The sequence below is a fragment of the Purpureocillium lilacinum genome, assembly GCF_023168085.1.
Source record: "Purpureocillium lilacinum CBS 284.36 DNA, scaffold_4, whole genome shotgun sequence".
Classification (NCBI taxonomy): domain Eukaryota; kingdom Fungi; phylum Ascomycota; class Sordariomycetes; order Hypocreales; family Ophiocordycipitaceae; genus Purpureocillium; species Purpureocillium lilacinum.
The window spans coordinates 1,254,283-1,279,327 of NW_027072114.1; the positions used below are offsets into that span (position 1 = coordinate 1,254,283).

General features: G+C 60.9%; 9 protein-coding genes across 9 annotated transcripts; 4 read left to right on the forward strand and 5 right to left on the reverse strand.

Moving 5' to 3' along the window:
* Positions 1 to 34: 34 nt before the first annotated feature.
* On the forward strand, positions 35 to 935 carry PLICBS_005584 (uncharacterized protein; the record flags this gene model as incomplete). Its single annotated transcript, XM_018319270.1, has 2 exons — positions 35 to 198; positions 401 to 935. 2 exons carry the CDS (start codon positions 35 to 37, stop codon positions 933 to 935), a joined length of 699 nt encoding a protein of 232 aa, XP_018181744.1.
* Positions 936 to 1,258: 323 nt separating this feature from the next.
* Positions 1,259 to 2,628, reverse strand: PLICBS_005585 (uncharacterized protein; the record flags this gene model as incomplete). The annotated part of the gene is made up of 2 exons (XM_065600760.1): positions 1,259 to 2,434; positions 2,509 to 2,628. 2 exons carry the CDS (start codon positions 2,626 to 2,628, stop codon positions 1,259 to 1,261), a joined length of 1,296 nt encoding a protein of 431 aa, XP_065456832.1.
* A 254-nt stretch (positions 2,629 to 2,882) lies between these two features.
* On the reverse strand, positions 2,883 to 4,757 carry PLICBS_005586 (T-complex protein 1 subunit zeta; the record flags this gene model as incomplete). Its single annotated transcript, XM_018319271.2, has 5 exons — positions 2,883 to 3,127; positions 3,179 to 4,415; positions 4,482 to 4,503; positions 4,557 to 4,651; positions 4,716 to 4,757. 5 exons carry the CDS (start codon positions 4,755 to 4,757, stop codon positions 2,883 to 2,885), a joined length of 1,641 nt encoding a protein of 546 aa, XP_018181745.2.
* Positions 4,758 to 5,840: 1,083 nt separating this feature from the next.
* Positions 5,841 to 9,550, reverse strand: PLICBS_005587 (uncharacterized protein; the record flags this gene model as incomplete). Its single annotated transcript, XM_018319272.2, has 3 exons — positions 5,841 to 9,217; positions 9,270 to 9,320; positions 9,379 to 9,550. 3 exons carry the CDS (start codon positions 9,548 to 9,550, stop codon positions 5,841 to 5,843), a joined length of 3,600 nt encoding a protein of 1,199 aa, XP_018181746.2.
* An 854-nt stretch (positions 9,551 to 10,404) lies between these two features.
* On the reverse strand, positions 10,405 to 12,595 carry PLICBS_005588 (metallothionein expression activator; the record flags this gene model as incomplete). The annotated part of the gene is made up of 2 exons (XM_018319273.2): positions 10,405 to 12,035; positions 12,088 to 12,595. 2 exons carry the CDS (start codon positions 12,593 to 12,595, stop codon positions 10,405 to 10,407), a joined length of 2,139 nt encoding a protein of 712 aa, XP_018181747.2.
* Positions 12,596 to 15,383: 2,788 nt separating this feature from the next.
* PLICBS_005589 (uncharacterized protein) lies at positions 15,384 to 17,522 on the forward strand (the record flags this gene model as incomplete). Its single annotated transcript, XM_018319274.2, has 3 exons — positions 15,384 to 15,557; positions 15,622 to 16,495; positions 16,552 to 17,522. 3 exons carry the CDS (start codon positions 15,384 to 15,386, stop codon positions 17,520 to 17,522), a joined length of 2,019 nt encoding a protein of 672 aa, XP_018181748.2.
* A 378-nt stretch (positions 17,523 to 17,900) lies between these two features.
* PLICBS_005590 (37S ribosomal protein, mitochondrial) lies at positions 17,901 to 19,387 on the forward strand (the record flags this gene model as incomplete). The annotated part of the gene is made up of 3 exons (XM_065600761.1): positions 17,901 to 17,918; positions 18,020 to 18,909; positions 18,961 to 19,387. The coding sequence occupies 3 exons, from the start codon at positions 17,901 to 17,903 to the stop codon at positions 19,385 to 19,387; spliced, it is 1,335 nt and encodes a 444-aa protein (XP_065456833.1).
* Positions 19,388 to 20,300: 913 nt separating this feature from the next.
* PLICBS_005591 (uncharacterized protein) lies at positions 20,301 to 22,430 on the forward strand (the record flags this gene model as incomplete). The annotated part of the gene is made up of 1 exon (XM_018319276.2): positions 20,301 to 22,430. The coding sequence occupies one exon, from the start codon at positions 20,301 to 20,303 to the stop codon at positions 22,428 to 22,430; it is 2,130 nt and encodes a 709-aa protein (XP_018181750.2).
* A 402-nt stretch (positions 22,431 to 22,832) lies between these two features.
* PLICBS_005592 (T-complex protein 1 subunit eta) lies at positions 22,833 to 24,753 on the reverse strand (the record flags this gene model as incomplete). The annotated part of the gene is made up of 4 exons (XM_018319277.2): positions 22,833 to 23,968; positions 24,041 to 24,362; positions 24,453 to 24,619; positions 24,708 to 24,753. The coding sequence occupies 4 exons, from the start codon at positions 24,751 to 24,753 to the stop codon at positions 22,833 to 22,835; spliced, it is 1,671 nt and encodes a 556-aa protein (XP_018181751.2).
* Between the last annotated feature and the right edge of the window lie 292 nt (positions 24,754 to 25,045).

The window sequence follows — 25,045 nt, forward strand, 5'->3', positions numbered from 1 at the left end:
TCGGCATATTTCGTGCCCCCCTCCAACCGACAAGATGAACGGCGAAGACCCGCCCGAGCGGCCCGAGTACATCACCAACATCATCAATGGCCTCGAGCGCTACAACCCCGAGGCGGTCGGCTCCCTCGAGGGATACCTGACGGAGCAATGCGAGCAGAAGACGTGCGATATGAACGCCAACCGGACGCTGCTGAAGCTGTGAGTGGCCTTGTGCGCCTTGCGCGTCGGATGTATACGCTTTGGGCGGTTTTGTGATGATCAGATGTCAACGTTTCCTATTACCTGACTATTCATGAAGTCATCTTTAATATCTGTCTGACCATGCCCCATGTCGCGTCGCTATTTCTCTGCCCGTCAGTTAAAGAAGCCCCTGAACTGACCCCGAGCGCTCGCACAACAGGTACCAGCTGAACCCCGACCGGACAAAGGACGAGGTCGTCACCAACATCCTCGTCAAGGCCATGACGCTGTTCCCCTCGGCGCAGTTCTCCCTCGCCCTGCACCTCATCAACCCGTCCGCGGCCGCGACCGGCGAGCTGCACGAGGCCCTGACCAAGCTGCGCGCGCTCAACTCGCAGCTCGAGGGCGCGCAGTACGCGCAGTTCTGGGCGACGGTCGACGGCGACGACCTGTGCGCCGACCTCATCGCCGACATCTCGGGCTTCGAGGACATGATCCGGCACCGCATCGCGCAGCTCGTCTCGCAGGCCTTCCGTGAGATCAAGCTCTCGCACCTCGAGTCGTGGCTGGGCCTCGGCGAGGACGCCACCAAGAAGTTCGTCATGGAGGTCTGCGGCTGGGGCGTCGACGGCGACGGCAACATCAAGATCCCGTCGAACCCGGACAACGAGGCCAAGAAGGCCGAGATTCGCGAGGACGTCAACGTCGACCAGTTTGCGCGCGTGATTCGGCGGTCCTGGGAGGAGACGGTATGAGCGTGCTGCGTCGAGGTGCAGACAAGAGGCAGCGGTGGCAGGGCAAGGACGGAGCAGGCAACTTTGTTTACGACGGCAAAATGGTCATTTTTCATGGGATGCGAAAAAGGAAACCTACTGCCTACCAAGCATGATGGCGTGAACGTGGCTTGCCAGGGAACCAGCATCCAGTGTACTGGCGTTTTATAGGAACATGTCATTGAAACCAAGAAAAAGCGACAAACCGAGATCTAGACGCGGCATAGAACGCAATAAATCTTGAAGGTCATGGCTCAGAGACTGCTCATCGTTGTCTGTCTATCCTGCGAGGCGCGATACTGCGCTTACTTTTGCTTCGTCAACTCCTCCCACTGCACGCCCGCCCACTCCTCGAGGTATCCTGCCTCACCATTTCCCGTTTGCCGCGGCACGCAGTCCTTCTCGCACACGCCGACGATGATTGTCCCCCACTCCATACCCTCGAGGCTCAGGTCATCCGCCTCGAGCTCCGCAATGGCATTGGGCGTAAGCTGCACCTCAAACGTCCTCCTAGCGCCGCAGTTGGCGCACCCAGGAATACCTCCCGCCTTGACACCGCCACCACTACCACCGAGGATCCTCTGCCCCACGGCGTCCGTCTTGGAATATAGCAGCGGCGCACCGCCAAACTCGTACCGGATAACCTGGTCCGGGTTCTGCGCGAGGCGGTCCGCAAACTTCTGAAAGGTGGCGTCCATGGTGGACTCGAAAGCCTCGCGGTCGAGGATGGAGGGCTCGGGCGCATCGGCGTCTTCGATGCGCACGTTGGCCAGGGCGGCCTGCTCCGGCGTGGGGTCGAGCGTCTCGTAGTCGGCGTCGGCCAGGAACAGCGTCGGGTAGGGCTTCGGCTGAGATGAGGCTTCGGGCCAGGGCTCGGCCGGGGGAGGGGCTTGCTGCGACGGCGGGGGAGTGGCGTTGAGGGAGAGGGTTTCGGCAAAGGTCTTGGAGAGGGAGGATGTTGTTGACTGCTGCTGCTGTTGTTGTTGTTCTGACGGCGCGGCGTCCTTGCTCGGCCCGGAGGCAAAGGGGTTGGCGGTGGGAGCGGCTGAGCTGAAGGGATTCGACGACGACGCGGACGCACTGAACGGGTTTGCGTTGGAGGAGAAGGGGTTCCCTGCGCTGGCGCCTCCACCAAAAGTCTTTGCGCCAAAGAGCGCTTCTCCCAGGCCAGGGCCTTCGTTCTTCGCCTTGGCCTCCTCCTTTTTCGCCTCCTCTTCAGCCTGCGCCGCCGCCGCCGCAGCAGCAGCAGCAGCCGCCGCCGCCTCGTCCTCCCAAACCCTCACACCCCTTAGGACCCTCACGCTGCCATCCTTGCGCCGGCACGCCGCGCGCCTGCACGCAAACACATATAGCCTCCGCTCGTGGCCGGGGAACCGCTCCGGAAGCTCGCCATTAAGCTGCAACAGCAACACCATGAGGTCTTTGCATGCCTTGCACCGCGCGTAGGCAGCCGTCGGGGGCTTCTCGGCATCTAGCCAGTCCTGCCAGGAAGCGTCAAGTTAGACTGGTGGAACGAGATGCGCACAAGACACCGCGGGGAGGGGTTTGTTCGTACCGGAAGCCCGCCGAGCTTGCTTATTGTGTCTTCGTCGGCATCTTTGGAGGCGTATCCCAGGAGGACATTCGTCTCGGTGTAGTCGCCCTCCGTGGAGTCGGAGTCGTAGTCCATGACCATCTTGGCGGACTTGGGCTGTGAGTTGAAGATGCTTGTGATGGTGGGGTCAAGATTTTTTTTGGGCAGAAAGTTGGCGGGCACTTCAACGCGGGGCTTAGCGCGCGTCCTTCCGCAAGGAGACCGCCCAGGGTGTCGTGCATTTATCTCGTCGCCCTTTTGGGCAACGTCACATGCGAGTGTGCGAAAACAAGTCACTGATTCACAGATTAAACCGTACTTTTGGTTCTAATGTAAATCTATGCAACATTTACCCTTTACATGTGATCGTCAGGTCCGTCCATGCCCGGCCCGGGCCCGCCTTGCCTACCCATCTGCCGAGCCTTGAGCAGCTCGTCGCACAGCAACAGGTTAGAGGCGATGCCCGCGCTGGACGCGATCGAGTTTCGCAGCACGCGGAACGAATCGAACACGCCCTCCAGCTCGGGGTCCATCGGCTCGCCAGTCTCCAGGTTGAGGCCAACAACGTCGCCCTCGGCGTGCTCGTCCTGCATCGCAGCAACTGATGACAACGTTAGCACGGGATCAGGTTCGAGACGGCAGTGGCACTTACGGGCATCCTGAACGTCGTGTCCGGCGTTGGCAGCCAGGGTCTTGGGAATGACGAGAAGAGCGTCGGCAAACGCCTCGACACCCCACTTGGCCTTGCCCTTGACCGTCTTGGAAAAGGCATCGCTCTTGAGGTGAGCGGCGCAGGCGACCTGGAACGCTCCAGCGCCAGGGACGACGCTCTTGTCCACAATCATGTTGTACACGCTCCTCAGGCCGTCCCGGACAGCATCCGTCACCTGCGCAATGGTGTGCTGGTTGGGGCCCTTGATCAGGAGCGTGACCGACTTGGGGTCCTTGACTTCCTCCACAAACGTGTACTTTTCCTCGCCCAGGGTCTGCTCGTAGACGAGGCCGGCCCAGCCGAGGGCATCGGCTGTGAGGTCGTCCACGCTGTTCTGGGCGATGCCGCCGCAAATCAGCTGCAGCCGCTCCATGTTTCTCCGCTTGGCGCGGCGGAGCGCCAGGATGCCGTTCTTGGCGAGCACGTCGAGTGACAGGGGGTCGATGCCCTTCTGGTTGATGATGACAAAGTTCTTCTTGCCGTCGGTGCCGCAGAGCTCCTTCTTGAGCTCCACAATCTTCTTGAGCTTGGCGTCGATGAAGCGGCGCTCGCTCTCGACGAGCTTGTCGCGCTGCTCGGCGCTCGAGTAGAAGAAGCCCGAGTTGATCTCCGTCTTCTCGTACTCGAGGCCGACGTTGAGCGTCAGGATGTAGCAGTTCTCGAGGCGCTTCGGCATGTCCGGGTGGCGGGCGCCGTGGTCGAGGGCCAGACCGCGGATCAGCTGCGTGTCGGACGCGGTGCGGTGTTGCATCTTCATAATCTCCACCATGTGCAGATCAGGCTTCGCGGGCGCCTGGTAAATGGAGAGAACGGCGTCGACGATGTCGGGCGTCAGCTTGGCGGCGAGGGTCGCGTTGAGCTTGGTGGCCAGGGAGGTGCGGGCGACGTTGAGGAGCAGCTCGCGGTCGACCTCCTTGGGCAGCTTGAACGAGTCGAGAAACTTGAGGGCCTCGACCTTGGCGATCTCGAAGCCGTCGGTGATGATGCGCGGGTGCAGGCCCTCCGAGATGTATCGATCGGCCTGCTTCAGCAGCTCACCGACGAGCAGCACCACCGACGTGGTGCCGTCGCCGCAGATGTCGTCTTGGGCGGTCGCGGCTCGGGCAATCATGACGGCGGTCGGGTTCTGGATCTGCATCTCGCGCAGCAGCACGTTTCCGTCCTTGGTGAGCTTGATCTGTCGAGGTCGTTAGTCAAGGGTGTGCCCCCTGAGCCTGAGGGGTAGCTTCGAGGCGGCATGTACCTGTCCAGCACCGTCCACCAGCCTGGATGCTTGTTAGCGATTCGTCGTGGATAGAAAAGCGATCTGGATGCTCACATCTTGATGGTGCCCAGCGGGCCAAGGTTGGACCTAAGGACATCCTGCAAGCCCACACCTGCGTTGATGTTGACCTTGAGAGCTTCGCCCCTCCTCTGCAGCACAAGTCAGCACCCGGCAACGGCCAGGGGGGTTGTGAAATTTCGGGAGTATGCGTACTCGGGACTCGGCCTTGGGGTTGAGGAGCTGCGCGGCCGACATGGTGGCGGTTGTTGGCTCGCGGAGGGGGTCGTGATGCGGTGGTTCAGCGTCGGTTCGCTGAGGTTCGTGTGATTTCGCCGCTGGGTCTGTCTGTGACGGCGACCCGCACGAAGCGATGGTGGGCTGCGCGCTGCCTGGGCACTTTTTTCTGCCTCGCGCGCACAGGGCGGTGTGCTGTGGGGGCCTGGCCTGGCTCTGCCTGGGTCGGTGTCTCGGTGAGGAGCCAATCAGCGGTAACGTCCCCACGACAACGGTTAACGGCCGTGAGCTGCTTCGCCGGTACCTGTATATAATAGAGTAGTGCTGTTTGTAGAGCCAACTTTTGCTAGTGAGGTCGCAACGAGATCGTTCAGCACGCCAAGGTGTTTCAGTACCTCATCCACGCTTTTGTTTCTCAGAAGCAAGATCTCTCGGAAGCTCTCATCAAGGAAACAAGCTCAATCCTCGTCACTGGAGTTCAGATCATCGAACGACATGGCCACGAGATACCACCTCAGCAGTATGGCGGCAAGTATCGAACGGTCCCTGTCTGCGCAGGCAACACCAACTTCACGGTTCCCAAGTTTGTCCCTCAAAAGATGGCACAGATATGCAAAAGTCTCCAGGAGGAACTCATTTCTGCCAGAGACAAAAAGTCCATGGATCCATTCTCGCTCGCCGCAAAGTACTCATTGGAGTTTGCGCAAATTCACCCTTTCAGGGACGGCAATGGAAGAATGTGCTGTCGTTGCTGTCGTTGCTGTCGTTGCTGTCGTTGCTGTCGTTGCTGTCGTTGCTGTCGTTGCTGTCGTTGCTGTCGTTGCTGTCGTTGCTGTCGTTGCTGTCGTTGCTGTCGCTCCTATGGGCTCAATAACTAGCAAAAGTTGGCTCTACAAATAGCACCACTCTTAATGCAAAGGGTCTTCGAAACAAAAGGCACCTCATCGCGGAAGAGGTGCGAATGGTTACGGGCCGTGATGCGTGACTGCCGTGCCGTTGTCTTGAACGAAGAAACAGAGAGATGCCCTGAACCCTACGTGTACAGGTAGCTGCCGTGTAAATGAGCAAGTAATCCTCTTTCTTCTTCGGCCACAAACTATTCCATCAGCCCTCCATCTCCTTGCACTCCATGCGGTGCTTCTTCCAGTCCTTCTTCTGGCACTCGGCCGAGCAGTACTTGGCCTCCTGGCACCGCATGCACTTCTTCAGAGGGCCGCCGTCCTTGCCCTCCATCCTGCCACAGTTCCGGCAGCGCTCCTTCTCAGACATCTGGCTCGTCGCTGAGCCCATCGCCGCGGCGTCCACAACATCCTCCACAAACGGCACGGAGTAAGTCGGGCTGATTGCGACTCGTACGGCGTGAGGGGCAGCAGTGTCCCAGTCCGGCAGCGAGAGGAAGCCCTCGGGCACTTTACCATTGCCGCACGAGCAAAGGAACTTCTCGGTCGGCTCGACGCTCAGCGGGACTGCTCCTCCCTTCTTCCTGTACTCGCAGCTCGCCTTATGGGTCCAGGTTCGACATCTCTCGACCAAAGATGGGAGAACCCTCTTCCAGAGGACCAGTTCTGCGTCGTTAACGGTGATGGTGCAGCATTCTAGAGTTCTGATGAGCAGGAGAAATCCGTCCATCTTTCCCGACGTAATCAGCTCCGTCGTAAAGGGGATAACGGCGGCGTCCAAGACAACCGAAGCCGTGTCGCCGTCCAAGCGCATTGCCGATACGAATATGAGCATGTGAATACCCCCTCTTTCCGGGTGATTGATGGCAAACATGCCAGTCTGTCCACCCTGGAGGCCCGACGCCAGCATGAACATGGTGAAGAGAGACTCCTTGAAGTTGACCCGCGGGCTCTCGGCAATACCACTCTTAGTATTTACCGAGTCGCGGAGACGCTTTTCTCGGGCTGAGAATTGCAAGGAAGTCAAGGTTGTAAGCCACCTCATATCGTCTTTTTCGCTCACATCCAGGATTGGTAAGTTGTCCAGGTTGACATGGGGCGTGTTCAATGCGACGGGCAAGCCTGATGCGGACAGCTCCGTGGGGAAGATGAAGTCCGCGAGGATATCCGCATCGACCGGGTCCGCAACCGGCGCAATTACTTCCAAGTACCCCGACGTGCGAGCGACACGGCTCCTGCATCCCTCCCTCGCAACTGGCACGGGGAATCGCAGCGGGCAGACAAGATCCGAGTTTCCAAAAACTGCACGTATCACAAAGGGATCATCCTGCAACAGCTCGATCGGGGCCTTGTCCCGTAAGAGACCTTTACCCTTTGCGGAAGTGATGTCAACGTGGCCGGTGATGGTAGAGATCCGCGACTCAGATGCAGGGACCTCGGCGATCATCTTGACCGTGTGATCTTTGGGCACTTCTGCCGTGGGCGCCAGGGGCTTGACACCAGCGCCAGTTACACGATGCGATTCTTGGTTGGGCATGAACCTGGACACAAATACCCTCGTCGAGTCTCCAAGGGTCGTGTCGAAAACTGACATGGACATGCCCAGCTTAGGGCCGTACAGTTCCATGCCCTGCACCGATGGCGGGATAGCCAGGCCAATGACCGCCGTTGTTGGTTCCACTTGAAGTGCCGCTGTTGGTACCATGAATGAGGCGATGAGAGGTGAAGAGCCTGCCCATCCAAGACCATCCTGTTCAACTACCACGGGAGAGTCTTCGCTCGGCAGTCTGACCTTGACATTCCCAAACGTGATTTGAATGTCACCGTACATGTTGTGCCACTGGTTGGTGGATGTAGGCCCTGCTCGTAGCGAGGCGACGAGCGTGGGCGACGCCATCTCGTGCTCTGGAGGCAGGTCGAAAAGTCTTGTGAACGCCTGTCTGGGTACCACCATTGTGACTGCAACAGCAAGAGGGATGTTTTTCCAGCCACTCAAGGGACCCGCGCTTGGCAGACTGCTGGCTTCGTTGAGCAGCCACGACTCGGTGCTGACGCCTTGGAGGTACATCTGCACGCCCAACTCCTGCATCTGGTTGCTTGATAGGCTGAGAGTGCGGTCCTGAGCGATGGTGTCGAGCAGAGTGGAACACACCATGGACCAGTCCGTCTTGACTCGATGCATGACCACCTTCAGCAGGGCAGCAAAGCTCCCCCGGTGGACACTGGGATAGATTGCACCCCTCGAATTCGCGTTCTTCAAAATACCCGCATACTCTTCCGTATTGAACATTTCCAGGTACATCTGGAAAAGCAGCCTGGACAGAGTCGTTGCGTCCATGTGCAACGGGCCTCGGCCATTCAGCCGCCCAGAGAACTGGTCATCACGCTTCCAAGAAAGCCGGCTGTGGAGCTGCGTCTCGCCTTGGGCTTTCTCGGCGGATTCGGTCATGAGTCCGAGAAAGACCTCGTCCACGTGCGACTCGCATTTTGCGTTGGCCCAATACTGAACTGGGCTGACACCAAGGAGTAGAGACACTGTAGGTGCGTGCCCGCAAAGGAAGCCGTTCAAGGCTTCTTTCAGCGATCTGTGCTTGCTCAGCATGAGCTCGGTATGGAGAGTAGCCCACGGCGTGGCTTTCAGCAAAGGAGTCGTGGAAACCAGAATGTTAAGTGGCCCAACATGGTCGGATAGGTTGGACGTGTCAATCACGTCAAAGGCCGTCGGGCCTTTTCCGGCAGCTCCGTATACGCTGTCATCGAGACGAAGCTGCTTGAGGTCCCATTGCCGTCGGTACCAGTTTGCCGACGGCTGTCCCGTTGCGGCCGCACGCTGGAGTGTATGGCAGAAGGCGTAAACCTCTGCCACTACGAACCGAAACACGACGCCTTGTCCCACGAGCAGTCGCAGAGCAGACAGCCATTCGCGAAATTGGGCCTTGGCTGCCGCGGCAGCCTTGAACGAGTTATCCGCGCCCTCGGGTCTCAGCGGCGAATTCTTCGCCAGCGGCGCAAAGGCCGTGGCGAGATGGTACCCCAGGACAGGATCCGTCCCGTAGTGGAGAATCTCAGTTTCCGAGACGAGGCCTGCAAACATCGGGTTTGGGACGTCCACGCTTTTGGGTCTCGGCGTCACGGTACCATCCTTGGCATACTGAATGCTCGCCTTGGAGACGCTGTCCACGGCCATGAGCGATAGTGGAGATGCTGAACGGAGGCCCGAAACGCTCTGGCCACCAGCCCCGGCGGCCCGGTTGAATAAGCCCTTTGTGGTTTGCAAACATTTGGCAAAGGATTTGCGGTGGGCGGCTTCATTGCGCGACCGCGACGCCTTGAGCACGCGTTGGCAGACGCGCCGGACGTCATCTAGGGTGTCACTGTCGCAAAATCGCAGGATCTTGTGGTAAGGGCCCTTCTTCCACGCCTCAAGAGACTCCAGGAGCGAGACGAGCTTTTGCGTCTGGCCAAGGACGAGCTCCGAAGTAGCGTCATCCAAGAAAAGGTGGTAGTAAATATTCCACAGCGACTCATCCGTGACGTTTTCGTCTCGGTCCAGGACAAAGGTCAAGAAGATGATGTTTCGACCTTGTGACGGTTAGCATTGCCAGCCGTGCCACCGCTTGTGTGTGTGGCATACCGATGACTTTCTCGTCATAATCGCAGCACGAAAAGTCAAGCTTTCTGCGGGCTGGACAGCGTGTCAGAACCAAGGTCGAAATGGCCCGTCAGCAAGAGATCCACCATACCGAGGCCTTTCTCGACATATGCGGTGTATAGGATGTTTCTGAGATCGCCGCAGCCGAGGGTCAGGATGTCTGCGTCCTCGCCGTGGGGGACGCTTCGTGCGAGGTTAGTGGCCGGCGTGTTGCCCACGGCGTACAACCAGCTGAGCCGGTTGGCAATTGTCGGCGTGAGCATGGCGGCGGCCGTGGAGCGTTAGGTTTTGTTCTCTCGCTCCGTCATGCCGCGCCTCTTTGCAGGATTTCGTTGTGTTCTGCCGTTTGTTGGGATGAGTCGGCGAGTGAAGTCGGGCGGGACAGTGGGTGTGGAGGGGAAGACAGGGGCAGCTCCGGGTGAGGTGCTGCCAGCTTGCACCGTTCACTGTGGCGCCGCCCAGGCACAACCTCAGCCGTTCACACCTCATGCTCGAACAAGGCACAAACGACGCCACAGCCAACCGACACATTCACAGTCACAAAAGCAATGCAACGCACATCAGAGGCTCGTCTCAACCCAAGGTCGATTCATATTCTAGATACCAAAGCAAAATCAACTCCGCGCGGCGCAGAGACCCAGCGGCAACGGCAAGCCCAGCGGCGGCGCATCGCCGCCAGCCAGCCACTCCCGCCCCGCGCCTTGGCTCCAGAAAACATAAACCCGTTCGCCCTCAAGTCGAAACAAAAGCATTCCCAGTTTGTCTACCCTTGTGCTTATTTTCCCGTATCCTATAGTACAGAAAGGTCGATATCATGGAGCGCCATCCCCCCGTTGCCGGCGTCATGTTTCCGCGTGGTCGTCATTACATTTTCCTTGGGGGAGACCGGGGAAAGGGGGAGGGTGAGAAAGAGACGTCAGACGCTGCAGGTTGGCCGGCCTCGAGCCGGACAGCAAGCGGTCGAAAAAGAGACGTGACGAAGAGGTGGTTGTGACAGGAAGGAGGACCGGGGCTGAACGACAGCCCGAGACAAAAGACGTAACATCATGCTGAGAGTACATACAGGCATCATATATGACGGGTGGAAGATGCGGAGAGCCGCGGCGAGAGCTGGCGCTCACGAGCTACCAAAGAACATGTCGTCGTTGCCAAACATGCCGACATTGTCGAATTCGTCGTCGAATTTGCTCATCATCAGCATGTCAGCCCCGCGGTCGAGCTGGACGAGGCCCTCGTCGCTCGCGAACTGCAGCAGCAGGTCGTCGTCGTGGTCATTGATGCCAATGGTCAGGGACTCGGACATCGGGGCCGTCGTGCAGGGAGCCGACATGACGCCCAGATCGCAGGCGTCGGTGCTCGCGCTCGTGTTGGGGTCCACGTCGAAGAAGTGCGCAGGCGGCGGCGACGACGACTGCGACAGGTCGGGCGGCGTCGTGTACAGGCTCGCGACGCTCCTGGCGGGCGTGGCCGGCTTCGACAGCGTCTTCTCCATGATGGCCTCGGGTGATACGTACGAGTGGACGCTCTCGGCTTCGGGCGACATGGCCATGTCGGCCAGGTCGATGGACGGAGGGATTGCCGCCGTGGCTTGCATAAGCGGCATGGGAGCCGACGATGACGCCGACAAGCCCCTGGCCATGTCGGCAAGGTCTACGTCGTCGAGCATGTTGTACTCGGGCGAGTTCGGGGCTGAGCTGTCCGAGTAGCCCGACGCCGACGATACGGAGCTTACCGACATGTTCTTCTTGCGCTGGCGCGCTGACTTCTCGAGCCGCGTCTCCATGTCCGGGCGGTTGTTCTTCCTTGGCCTTCCACGCTTCACAACCTTGCGCACGATGCCGTCAAAAGCGCCGATGCACATGCCGCGCTGGCGGTGCCTCGTCAGCGCGTCGTGCCGCGCGAAGCTGTTGCCGCAGTCGCACGGATACGGCTTGATGCCCGTGTGGATCTTGGCGTGCCGCTTGAGGTCGTGCTGCCGCACGAAACACTTATGGCACGTCGGGCACTGGTACTGCCGGTCGTTCAGGTGCGTCTGCACGTGCGACTTGATGTTCTCCTTGCGCCCAAACATCTTGCCGCAGTCGTCGAACAAGCATGTCCACTTGCCGTCTGTCGTTTCGGGGCTGCGGATATACTGTGCAATCTCCTCCATCGTCACGCCCGTCTCCGTCTTGGTCTCCTCAATGTTGATGCTCGCGATGCTGGCCGCGCTCGTGATGCTCGCGACGGACTCAGTGCGGCGGTGCGGCGACTTGCGCCGTGACGGCGATCCCGACGGAGATTCCTCCCCGTGCGTCAGGGGCTGGAAGCCGGGCGTCTCGTCGAAGCTGCCCATGTAGTGTCCCATCTCGGCCGGCGTCGAGTGGTGCGAGGCGTCTGACGCCCCGGAGTGCATCGACTCGGGCTCCTCGTATTGCACCTGCTCGAACCCACCGTCCATCTTGGCAAACTCGTTCCTCAGCGAGCTCATTGTCATGAAGTCGGTGTTTTGCATCGGCATGCCGGCAAATGTCTTGCTCGCGGGCAAGGCACCCGACCTCGGAGGGCTGGGCACCGCCGGGGAGCGTCTCTCTGCCTGCTGCCGCATCTCCTGAAAGATGTCTTGTGTCCGCTGGCTTGACCGCGCCCGGCGCGGCTTGATCGTCTCTTCCATTGACTCGTCGTAGTCATCGCTGAACCGGTCCGGTCGTGACTCCTGCTTGACAAGGCGGTCATGTGGCGTCTCCATAGGGGTAGGGGGAAACTGGTCTGCACTGGCTTCAGCATCGCATGAACTATCCACACCGGTGTCGGAACTTACTTTGTCCATTCTGATTTGGCGGCGTCATTGGCCTCTGCAACTCCTCCATGCTCAGGTTCTCGAACTTGGTCACGCGGTCCACGATGCCGTTGCTGATCCGCCGCGAGCCCCTCCGGGAGGCGCCCTCTGAGGACCAGCCCTGCGCGGAAGGACTGTCGGGAAAGTGCATGAACGTCGGCGTGGAGAGAGCGCTGTCGTTGGTGTACAGGTCAAACTCCTTGCCGTCGGTCATGTTGCTATTGAAGCTCTCCTGATTCTTCTGCAACATGAGGTTCAGCTGGGCATCGTAGGCGCTGAATTGGCCGGCGCCGACATCGAAGCAGGTCGCCGGGTCGAACCGTTGAGACTGGGGGGTATCATGGGGAGAGATGAGGTAGTTTTCACTGTCAGACGACGCCAGCGCTGAGGCGTAGTGCTGTTGTGATGATTGTTGCTGCTGTTGCTGTTGCTGTTGCTGTTGCTGTTGCTGTTGCTGTTGGTGGTGATGCTGCTGCTGGTGCTGCAGCATTTGTGTGCCCGGGCGTGCTTGTGTGCGTTGCTGCTGCGCTTCTCGCAAAACATGATGCTGCGAGACGTGTGCTAGTCCTGTGTTGTTAGTGCTTACCTTGTAGTCCTGCTGGTGGTGTTGTCGTCGGGTGTCAAGGCTAAGGCCGCGGCGATGGTGCTGATGGCCGGCGGCCGGCCGTTGACTGCTGGGGTTGGGCAGGGCTGGCATCTTCACGCCTTCGAAGGCAGAGGGGGTCGAGTTTTGGCGGCGGTGTTGCCTCTGCCTGGCGTGAAGCCTGTTTGTCGGATGGGACAGCATTACTTCTGTCGCGAGGGGAGTCCGGAAGGGGGCTTAGTTGTCGTCGGTCGGTTGTCGTTGTCAAAAGGAACCGTTCTTGGTCCGAAACTGTTGTGCGACGCCGTCAGTTCTCGCGGGCTCAAGCGTCTCGCCGCATGGCCTGCACGCGCGGTTCTCGTCGATTGGTCCCGGCGCAGGTGGCCGAGCACAGCAGCAGCGGCAGCAGCAGCAGCGGGAGAGGGGACTTACCTCACGCAGCGCAAGCACAGAGCGCCGGGCTAGGGTGTTGTTGCGGTCGTGCTCAGTCGAGGGCGACTTCCACGATCGCTAAATATTCTGGTATATATATGCGCCTTATTCAGGCGAGAGGTAAGATGCGTGTAAGTCGTGAAGTGCGACGGGGCTCGCGCCTCTGTCTGTACGGGTTGTAGATATGTGTATATGATCCTCTCCGCCAAAGACGGGAGCGTGAAGGTGCGGGAGAAACCAATTCGTTCTCTTTGCGATGCTATAAAGAGAACGGACGGAGGATTTGGAGAGAGTGGATGCGGGACGCACGCATGGGCGGTCGGGATGTGACAGGGCACCCCAAGGTGGTCATGGAATCCGCGGTTGTTGTCGCCGTTGCCAGGGCAACCCCCCGATGCGCCGACCAGGGAGGGCCGGCTGGCCAACAGCCTCCCATCACGTCACCACGGCGCCCACGGCTGAGCACTTTGAGACACTGCGAAACCTTGCTCAGGTTCATTTGCGCTTGGCCGGCCATTCACCGGCCGCGCAGTCGAGAGATCCGAAGTCTCGTGATGCCCGCGCGCGGCGTCGTTCGCTGCGGCTTGCAGCGGCGGCGGCCCCGTGGCTTATACTTAGACGCGGCGTGCGCGGCGCGGCCCTGAGCTTCGTGCCAGTTGCCGCCGACAACCTGAGCAAGATCATGCGAGAGCCGCCGTGATGGGACAATGCCGGTTTTCGGGGCGCGTCGACTGTTTAACACAGGGTCGGAGCTAGGGCGTCTGGTCCGACATCCCTCGAAACCGTCCACGGGCCGTAGCGGCCCTGAGGCTTCACCGCACGAAATGATGCGCGTAAGACTGACTCCTCCCTTTTGTCGCGCGGCCTGGCTGCCCTTGCCATGAGGACATTGACAATGCCTTGTTGTTCGTGGGGTCAGATCGGTAAGCGCGGAAGCTTGTGCAAAAAGTAAAAGACTTGATCCACGGGGCGTTAGGCAGAGCCACCCGATCTGGGCGATGAACCCACCCAAAGTAAACAGCTCTCCCTGTGTGACCCTATCAAGAGCACGAAATAATTGTTTCTGAATCCTGACTCCGCGGCTGCATTGGTGGCGCCGTGCTGGAAGCCTCTGCGGCAGCTCGGTTCAAAAACATGCATTGCCGTGTCTGACGAGAAAGTGTAGGGTAATCGACCTGCAGCGCGACCGAGCCTCTGGATCACCAGGTCCGTGTGCGCAATCTCGTCAACGATGAAGAAAGACAGCTCGTCCACGGGACGGGGGATGCCTGCTCGAACATCTCGATCGAGGAGCATGGATCTTGCTTAGCGCGAGGCCGGCGAATGAGGCGAATGGGACGTTGCAGCTCCGCAGTGACCATCTCGTGATGCTTCCCCGGGGTGTCTCTGAACACGCCATGCTTACAGCACGGACGAGACCAACTCGGCGCACCGACGGACGGACCACGCCAAAGGGACCAAGTGAGCCGAATCCTGCGCACAAAATGGCCGCTGACAGCGTCTCCGAACACCATCAACAGCCGGCGAGGTGGAATGAAGTTCCGGCGAAAGGAGCGGGTGGGCGAGAGTGCTGATTGATTGAGGGCACAGCCACCAGTCGCCTCGACAACGTGGTCGCGCCTCTGGAAAACAGGCCGTTGGTCGTGAGGAAGTGGACGGGACGTGGATAGCCCAGGAGACGAATGGAGAGTCCCCGCGGCCTGGTGCCTCCCACGGTCCACCACCCCCGGCCTGCCGCCGCCCCCTCCAGCTCGGGCAGCCCAGGCACCTGAGGCGCCCGGAGCAGCTCCCCACCCGCGCTGAGGTGCCCAGGTCCACACCAGCTGGACACCTCTGGCAGCCCAGGCGGTCTAGGCCTCCACTGTGCCCGGTGGCGGCAGCGCTGAAGCTCGCTGGACCTTCCATCACAGAGCACCTGCTCGGGCAGTCCGCAACCTCCCGCACGGCTGCCCCTCGGACCCAAGACCCGACCCTGGTCAACAGCCGGGGCCTCGTGGACACGATAATTTGCGGAAGCGAAGCGAAACCTTTCCATTCACCTTCAACCCCGAGTTCTGCGAGAGTCGCTTGGCTTGCCTCCTCGAAAACTTTGCCATCTCCTGCCCGGTGGCATTGGCTGCTTGCACCTGCTTGCCCCATCCTGCTGCACGTCCCGCGAGCCGAAACCCAGACGCGACCCGTTTCGTGCGCGTCGCCTTGATTGACTTTCAACCAGCCCGACCTTTCCCCCAACGGCCGCCCGTCGTTGGAAATACCGCCCGTCATGTCTGGCACGATGAGGGGGACGCCCAACCGTAACCAGAGCCGGGGAGCGATTCCCTTTGCCAACAGTCCTGCCGGCGGCTCGAGCATCCCTCGCCCCGTCCTCGACAGCCAGCCGAGCGAGACCAGCTCCTCCGTCAGTGCGAGTCGGCAGAAGCAGTCTAAGCGCGATGAGGTACGGGATGCATGCCCTGCGGAACCGGGTCCGGAAGAGGACGCTGACCGTGTTGCCCTCGCAGGCCATCCGCAGGAAGCTGGAGAATGACCTCTCCAAGAAGAAGCACCTTACGAACCGGGCCCGCCATACCCGTAAAGCGCCCCCGGGCACCGTCCTGGCCTTGAAACCGAGCCCGGCCCTGCAGATCAAGCCCGCCACGACCGTATCCGAGGCCGCCCAGCTCATGGCTGCGAAGCGAGAGGACTGCGTCCTCGTCACGGACGACGATGACAGAATTGCTGGCATCTTTACCGCCAAGGATCTTGCCTTCCGCGTTGTCGGCGCCGGTCAGAAGGCTGCCAACGTAACCATCGCCGAGATCATGACCAAGAACCCCCTATGCGCCCGAACCGATACGAGTGCCACTGACGCGTTGGACCTCATGGTTCGCAAGGGCTTCCGCCACCTCCCTGTCATGGACGAGAACCAGGACATTTCCGGCGTCCTCGACATTACCAAGTGCTTCTACGACGCGATGGAGAAGCTCGAGCGTGCATATTCGTCGTCGAGGAAGCTTTACGATGCGCTTGAGGGCGTTCACTCCGAGCTTGGCTCCACCCAGCCTCAGCAGATCATTCAGTACGTCGAGGCCCTCCGCAGCAAGATGTCTGGACCTACCCTCGAGTCTGTCCTGAATGGCATCCCTCCGACGACGGTGAGCGTTCGCACGTCTGTCAAGGAGGCGGCGGCTCTGATGAAGGAGAACCACACCACGGCTGTTCTTGTCCAGGACCAGGGCGCCATCACGGGCATCTTCACAAGCAAGGATGTTGTGCTTCGGGTTATCGCCCCTGGGCTGGATCCTGCCAATTGCAGTGTGGTGCGCGTCATGACGCCTCACCCCGACTTTGCTCCAATGGACATGACCATCCAGGCGGCCCTTCGCAAGATGCACGGTAAGAGCCCCTTTAATTGAGACATGTCGACCGCCCCTGGCTAATCGGTGCTGCAGATGGGCACTACCTCAACCTCCCGGTTATGAACGACGGCGGCGAAATCGTGGGCATGGTCGACGTGCTCAAGCTGACGTATGCGACTCTCGAGCAGATCAACACCATGTCTAGTGGCGACGGAGAGGGTCCTGCTTGGAACAAGTTTTGGCTTTCGATTGACCACGAGACCGAGTCTATGATGTCGGGCGACGGCAGCCAGAGCCACCACCACACGAACCTCGGTTCACGCGTCATGTCTCCCGACGTTACGCGCGACCGCCTTGGGGACAGCGTTGCCCCCGGTGACTCTGCTTCGCATGCCGGCGCAGAGTCTCCCCCACGGTCGATCGCTCCAGATACTCCCGAGATTGTGAGCCCTGCGGAAACCCCATTTCCCTTCAAGTTCAAGGCGCCGTCCGGGCGCGTTCATCGCCTGCAAGTGACGGCGGCACAGGGCATGGAGGCCTTCGTCGCGGCTGTTGCCTCTAAGCTTGGCAACGAGGTGGACGGAATCGGCGGCGCGCCCGTTGTCGAGGACGGCAAGATGAGCGGCGCTGGGTTTGCCCTCAGCTACATGGACGATGAGGGTGATACTGTCTCCATCACGACCGACAACGACCTGCTCGAGGCCATCGTGCTCGCTCGTCAGCGTCACCGCGAAAAGGTCGACCTGTTTGTGCACGATCCCGAGAAGCCCCCCGTTGCTCCCGCGCCCGTCCCTGAGCCCGTGGCGATCCCTACTCCGCCTACCTCCACGGCCTCTGGCCTGCGTGAGCGCCGGAGAGCTCGCGATGACGACGACGAGGAGGACGAAGACGAGGAAGAGGAGGAGTTGGCTACCGGGCGCCGCACGCGGAGATCGCGGTCCTCGCAGGTCCAGGAGCAGCTCATTGCCGGAGTTCCCAACGACCTGCTGCTCCCTGGCGCCATTGTCACCTTGGCCGTCGTCATTGTTGGCGTCTTCACCATTGCTAGAGCGACCAGCCGATAAGTGGACCTGCTGTAGCTCGTGTAACGACATTACGAAGTCTGCTGTCGGAGACTGTAAATAAAGTACCGTGTCTTGATAGAGTTTCTCATTTGTCATTAATGCCAATTCTTCTCCCATCACAACCTCCTTTTCCCCCCCTCGCCGGCAATGGCATTGCGATATGTGATGGTCTGATCGGTTCATAGTGCGGACGGGTGAAGGTCCAATTAGTGAGTTGCGCGGGTGGCGGGCCGGAAAATACTTGATTCCGGAGAGTGCTCAGTAGCACCCCTGCGCCGGCTGGTCTGGCACTCAAGCTGATCTAAAATTTGGAGACTCAACGACCAGCGACAACGCGTTCCCGAAAGCTGGCATTGGACGCCGCGATGATAATAAGAAATGTCGCAGTGCGGCATGGTAAGTGCTTTGACTCCGCGCTACTCACCCGATTGATTGCTCATTCATGCTCAGGCCGCCGTGCCCTTGCACCGGCTGTCACGCGATGCGCTCTCCGACAGCTCTCTACCGAAACAAAGACCGACAACAGCACCAATGCCGCAAACCAGGCGTGGCCGACGCCGCAGGCCGCCGTAGCGCCGCCGAAGCTGTCGACATCATCGAAGAAGAAGAAGCAAAAGATTGTACAAGAGGTCATCATGAGCCTGGGCGCCGACTCGTCTCAGGAGCATCAGGGGGCTGCGTGGACAAAGCCACATCAAGTTGGCTCCGAGGTCATGACGCCGGCGCAGCAGTTTGCCGAGTTCCAGCGCATCCAAAAGAACACGCGAAGCCTGGGCTCGCGCGTCGAGCGGCGATATGTCCCGACGGAGCTCATCAGCAACCCGCCAGCGCCCGAAGACGTGACTCTGGAGCTGCTCATGGCGTCGCAGACGCACATGGGCCACAACACGTCGCTGTGGAACCCGGCAAACTCGCGGTACATCTACGGTGTGCGCCAGGGAATTCATGTCATTTCCCTGGAGACGACAGCGGCGCATCTGCGGCGGGCGGCCCGCGTGGTCGAGGAGGTTGCTTACCGGGGCGGCGTTACCCTCTTCGTCGGCACGCGAAAGGGCCAGATGGAGATTGTGACCAAGGCGGCTGAGATGGCTGGCGCGTGCCACTTGTTCACTAAGTGGACGCCGGGCGCGATCACGAATCGAGACGTGATCCTCAAGACGCAGGGCACAAAGGTGGTGGACCACCTGGACGGCGAACTCGACGGGTTCGACATGTACAAGGGCATGGCGAGGCCGCTGCTGCCGGACCTTGTGGTGTGCCTGAACCCGCTCGAGAACTACACGATGCTTTACGAGTGCGGTCTCAAGAACATTCCCACGATCGGCGTCATCGACACCAACGTTGATCCGTCTTGGGTCACGTACACGATCCCTGCCAACGACGACAGGTAAGCCAGAACAACTCTGCAAGAGTTATCAAATGCTGACACCTTTCATAGTCTGCGAGCCATGGCCGTTGTGGCTGGAGTTCTCGGCAGGGCTGGCGAGAAGGGCCAGAAGAGGAGGTTGGCCGACGCCGCTCGGGGTAGCGTCTCGTGGAGCACGTCGCCCGAGCTGACGCGGCACATGAAGAAGGAGGTGCAGGCGGCGGTGCTGAAGCGCAAGGAGGTCATGGGCCGGATGCAGTCCGATATCCAAGGGTTCACGGAGGAGGAGCAGAACATCCTGCGGTCCCAGTACAAGGGTGTCGAGCTGGACGTGACCGAGGACGAGATGGTGCAGATGATGGGCGAGGCGGTGGATGCGCCACCAGCACGACAAGCCGAGATCAAGGCCGACCCGCGACTGGACGAGATTGAAGCTCAGCTCCACGGCGTGCGGGAGAAGACGGCCGACATTGAGGCGGCTGTCAAGGGGGACCAGTAGTTGTCGTGGTGAAGTGGGGGAACCACGAATATACAAATAGCAGATATAGTCTAGAGCGAAGGGCTGTACCATCTATAGGATTTCCAGCATTGCATTCCATTTAACGGGGCGCGCTTGTCGTGTTGTACAGATCAGTGGAAGCGCGCCTTTGAACAGGCCATACCGCACTGGTGGTTGCACGCATCCACAATCCGCATGTCGGAGCGGATAAACGCCCGCGCCGGGTCAGATGCAGCGGGTCCGGCGCAGGTGGACGACGGCGGGCGGTTGGCTGCCGCGCCAGATTAATGCAGCGGCCCGACAGGCCGGGCTGGAAACTTCGCCCTGGCTGCGAATTTCCCCTCACCACGCACAACACCTCACGACCGACCGAACATTTCAGCACAGCAGACCGGGGAGCACACGCACCACCCCCGCCGCCCGCCCGTCCTTAGCACACAGCCAGCAAGCCAGCGCAAGTGGATGCGCGCCTCTGGTGGCGAAACGAGAGCCCGTTGTCTGGCTTCGGTTTTAGGCGAGCCCGGGTCGTGCCGTCGGTGCGGTGCGGTGCAGTGCAGTGCATCGCAGTGCAGGCCCGCAACCGTGGCCGCTGCGAGACACTGGACGAGACTCGGTCAGGGTACGTGGACAATCTGTACCCGGCCCTCTCTTGCGGCATTGCGTTGCAGTGCGTTTTATGCTCTGCATCCTGGCGGGTGGTCTCATGCCCGCATGGGTGATGATGGATCATGAGTCACAATCGCCGCGCGTGAAGGAGTTGGCATAGTGTGTGCAAAGCCGGGGACTGACGGATTTGATAAACAGCTCTCAGCGGATCTGCTCGCTTGCTTTGACGCCTGGTGTCGAGTAGGGCAACCCGGAGCGGGCGCACGGCCGGAGGAGTCGGTCGAGTGGCCTCGCCCAGCCGGAAAAGATGCCTGCCGTCATGGAAGACCCGAGCGGCCCCACCATCTACCGGGTCTCGGGCCAGGCGCCGTTCCCGGACCCCAACGACCCGGGGCTGCCGCCGGACATTGTCCCGCGCCAGGTCACGCTGCGCGATCGCCAGACCGTCGCGACCATCGTGCCCTTTGCGTCGCGGCACCGCGTCCCGCCCTCGCTGCTGGCCTACCTGAGTGACCAGCTCAACCGCGAGATCGACAGCGGCGACACCTACCCCATGACGGAGCCCTTTACCGCCGACGCCTTCGCCGACTACTGGTTCCAGACGTTTGGGGCCGTCATGCTTCTCGGGAGCATCGACTCTGCCGACGACGTGGTCGAGGGCCGGGACTGGGCACGCGAGTGTCTGGGCAGCTTCTTCATCAAGCCCAACTACCCTGGTCGTAGCAGCCACGTCTGCAACGGGAGCTTCATCGTGACGGACGGGTCGCGCAATCGTGGCGTAGGTCGCCTCATGGGCGAAGCGTACATAGACTGGGCACCGCGGCTGGGCTACACCTACAGCGTCTTCAACCTCGTGTACGAGACCAACGTCGCCTCGTGTCGCATATGGGACGCCCTGGGCTTCAAGCGCATCGGTCGAGTCAAGGCGTGCGGCAACCTGCGCAGCCACCCTGACCGGCTCATCGACGCCATCATATACGGCCGCGACCTGCCGCAAGGGGGCATCAGCAACGGCAACGGAAACGGCGACGAGCTGATCAGCGAGGAGCGCTTTGACAAGATCCGCTACTATCTCAAGACGGGCAAATATCCCAACGGGGCGGACCGCGCCGAGAAGAGCCGCCTGCGCAGCGCAGCCACGCACTACAAGCTACTCGCGGGGGACAAACTCATGCTCAAGGACAAGGAGGTCATTTCCGACCCGGCGCGGCAGTATGAGATTGCGCGGGGCGTGCACGCGCTGCACCACGGCGGCATCAACAAGACGACGGCAACCATCGCCGAGCGCTACCACTGGAGCAGGATCAAGGAGACGGTGAGCGACGTGATCCGGGCCTGCAGCGAGTGCAAGGAGCTGGGCAAGTCTGTGCCCGGCAGCAACGGGGCCAACGGCGGCGGCTTGTCAGCGAGCACGAGCCGGCGGGCCGGGAGCAGCAGCGCGGCCACGACGCCGGTTGCGACTACGACGACGAGCACCACGACGGCGACAACACCAAGCCTCGTGGACGGTGCAGCGGGTGCCGGCGCTCTGACAGACGCTCATCACCACCACCACCACCAAAACGAGCCCCTCGACGCCGCCGAGAGGGTCCTCGCGCTGCAGCAGAACCACCATGGCCTCATGTCCGCCTTCTCGCAGCCCAGCCCAACAACCAGCCCGGGCAGCGCCTACGCCAACCCCAGCGACATCTCCGTCCTGCCCTCGCACACATCCTCGGACCAAACCCTGCACCACGCTCACCACGGCCACGCACCGCACCATCATCACCATCACCACCACCACAACCCCATGCTGCAAGACCAGCCGACGGGCCACCACCACGCCTCTCCAGACGTATACCAGCCCATCGACCCGCAAATCATCAACCATCACCAAGTCCACCACCACCATCACCACAACCACCTCCACCACGGCGGCGGGTCACACACCGACGACGGCTCCAACGCCCACACGCACGCCGACGCTCACAGCGCACCCGAGGACAGCAGCCCCTTCGACCACTACCACCAGCACGCAGACTTCCAGGCCCTCCTCAACGCCACCGAGGACGACGACGTAGGCGTCGGCGTGGACGTAGACGTCGATGTCAGCGGCGTGGTGCCCGGCCATCAGACAGACGCGGATGCAGACCCCTCGGCCGTGGACCGCGACCTCGACATGCTCATCGAGCAAGACGACGTCGACGTTGGTGTCGGCGTGGGCGTGGGCGTCGACGATGCGGACGTCGTCACTGGCGGAGCACCACCCGGCGGGGCATCCAGCGCACCACCCGGCAGCGGCGGCAACGGCGACACGGACATGGGCGACTCTCTGGACGACGTGGTCGGTGACGCCGCCGACGACGATGATGATCACGGCTTGCACGGCGGCGGGCGGAGAGCCGGCGAAGCAGCAGACAGGGGGCTGTACGACGTCAACTTCGACGGATCGGAGTAGGACTCATGAATTGTTTGGCCTTGACAGCACGGAGTTGGACTCTGGCTTTGTTTGGCTTTGAGGGCACGGAGGAGCAGCACTCTTGAAATTTTTTTCCATTTTCTTCTACTCATGGAAGAAACGTTTCTGCATTCTTGAATACAGCGGTCTGGCATATCAATGGGGGTGGGATGGACGCCTCAGCGGCGTCCGGATTAATGCATGCTTTCACGCTTGATGTCTTATCGAGGCGTTTTGGGAGGGAAACATGGCCGTGAGGGAAAGGGGGAGCGGGAAGCGACAAATGTCCAGTCTAGAGGTGGTCGTCGTTTTTTCTTTACCCATATCTAAGGTATCATACAGATTCATTCCCGTATTAAAAAAAAGACTCTTTTCAACCACTTCCATCATTTTTACTTTGCTTTACCTGCGAGGCATGCCCCGTCCCCTGCCGCGGACCGCCCTCTGGGCCGCGCCGGGGGGCAGCTGCCCAGGAGCCTGGGGCTTGGCGCTCTCCTCGTTGCGGATGGTCTCGTCGACGCCGAGGATGAGGCAGCTGGCCTCGGTGGCGGCCTGGAGGGCGTTGACCTTGACGAGGGCGGGCTCCCAGACGAAGCGCTCCATCATGTCGGCGACGCCCTCGTTCTTGAAGTCGACGCCGGCCCAGGTGCTGCCCTTGCGGTGCTCGACGCGCAGCTTGTTGAGGATGTCGGTGGCGTCGAAGCCGGCGTTGTCGCACAGCTGGCGGGGGATGACCTCGAGGGCCTTGGCGAAGGACTTGATGATGGCTTGTTGCTTGTGGGGGATGTTCTTGTCGGCGAAGCGGTGCAGGTAGGCCGAGATCTCCATCTCGACGGCGCCGCCGCCGCCGACGATGAGGTGGTTCTTGATGGCCCGCTTGACGATCATGATGGCGTCGTGCAGCGAGCGCTCCACCTCGGCGATGAACTGCTCGGCGCCGCCGCGCAGCACCAGCGTGCACGTCTTGGCCTCGGGGCACTCCTCGAAGAAGTTGAAGCGCTCGCCGCCAATCTGCCGCTCCTCAAAGGTGCCGCACGTGCCGAGGTGCTCGGGCAGGATGTCGGAACACGTCGACTGGATGGTGGCGCCCGTGGCTTGCACGACGCGCTCCATGTCCTCGGAGGCGACGCGGCCAGCGCAGAAGACATCCCGGTCGGCAAAGTACTGGGTGGCCAGGTCGCCAATGGGCAGCTTGCTAAGCACGACCTTGGCGCCCGTCTTGGAGATGGCCTCGAGCTTCTTGTAGATGATCTGCCACTCGGCGTCGACGATGGCCTGGTACTCGGACACCTGCTCGACGCGCACCTCGGCGTTGTCCTTTTCGGCCTTGAGCTCGAGCTCGACGTTGAGGCAGACAATCTTGGGCTTCTTGAACGACTTGGGTTGTTGCTCGAAGCCGGCGTAGGAAAACGTCTTCTTGAAGGCGACGCCGTTGACGTAGCGCGACTCGGTGAGGGACCCGCCGGGGATCTTCTTGATGCCGATGAGCTTCTCGTTGAGGTCGTCTTGGTCGAGTGACAGGACGGCGTCGACAACCACTGCAGGCGGAGGGTTAGCATCGGCGACGGCAGGTCAAGGTCCGAGCAGCACGGCAGGGGTAGGGGACGCACTCTTTGTGAAGAACTCGGTGTTTCGCTTAATCAGCTTGCTCGTCATGGCGGTGGCGGCCAGCTTGGACAGGGTCTCGCGGCGGTTGCCCTCGTCGGTGCTGATGGCAATCTCCTTGATCTTGTTGACGGCCATCTGGGAGGCTTTCCGCAGGCCCTTGATGATGATCTGGGAGCTGACGCCCTGCTCGACGTGGTCCTTGACCTCCTTGAGGATCTCGCCGGCGAGGACAACGACCGAAGTGGTGCCGTCACCAACCTCGGCGTCTTGGGATCGCGCGATGTCGACGAGGATGCGGGCGGCGGGGTGGACAATGTCGAGGAGCTGTTTTCGGGGGTCAGCGCTTTGCTTTGGCTCTCGAGCGCGGCGCCGAGGGAAAGCAGGTCAAGGCAGGGCAGGGCAGGGCGCTCGAACCTTCATGACGGTGGCGCCGTCGTTGGTGATGGTCTGCTTGCCATTCTCGTCCACCATGAGCAGGTCACCGCCGTAGGGGCCTAGCGTGGGCTTTATCGTGGCCTGGACGGCCAGGCAGGCATTGATGTTGGAGATGATTTGGCCCTTGCCCTGGGAAGTGTCGGTCCCTGGCGGCGGGCGTCAGTGGCACGCGGCTCAAGCAGCTTTCGCTTCATCAGGGGGTCGCCCGCGCGGGCGGTGGGGTAGCTCGCTTACCTTCCTTGAGGACGATGATGGTGGGCGTCTGCCCGCCGAACGACATGATGGGCGGTGGTGGTGCGTGCTGCTGCCGTGACCCGTCGGCGAGATGCTGCGATGAGGAGGAGGACGACGACGAGGTTTCGGGCGTGGACGGGTCCAAGGGCGATGCTGCGAGTGGTCTGGTGGGCGTGTCGTCGTCGAGGTCGAGCAGCTCCAGCGTCCAAGGCGGCGTCCAAAAAATGTTGCAGCCTCTGGCCGGCGTGCACGGACCACCTTTGGGGGCTTTCCCTGCGCGAGCGAGGTACGTACCCTGAAGTTGGTGCCTTCTGCGACGTTCTGCCCCTCCATGCAGT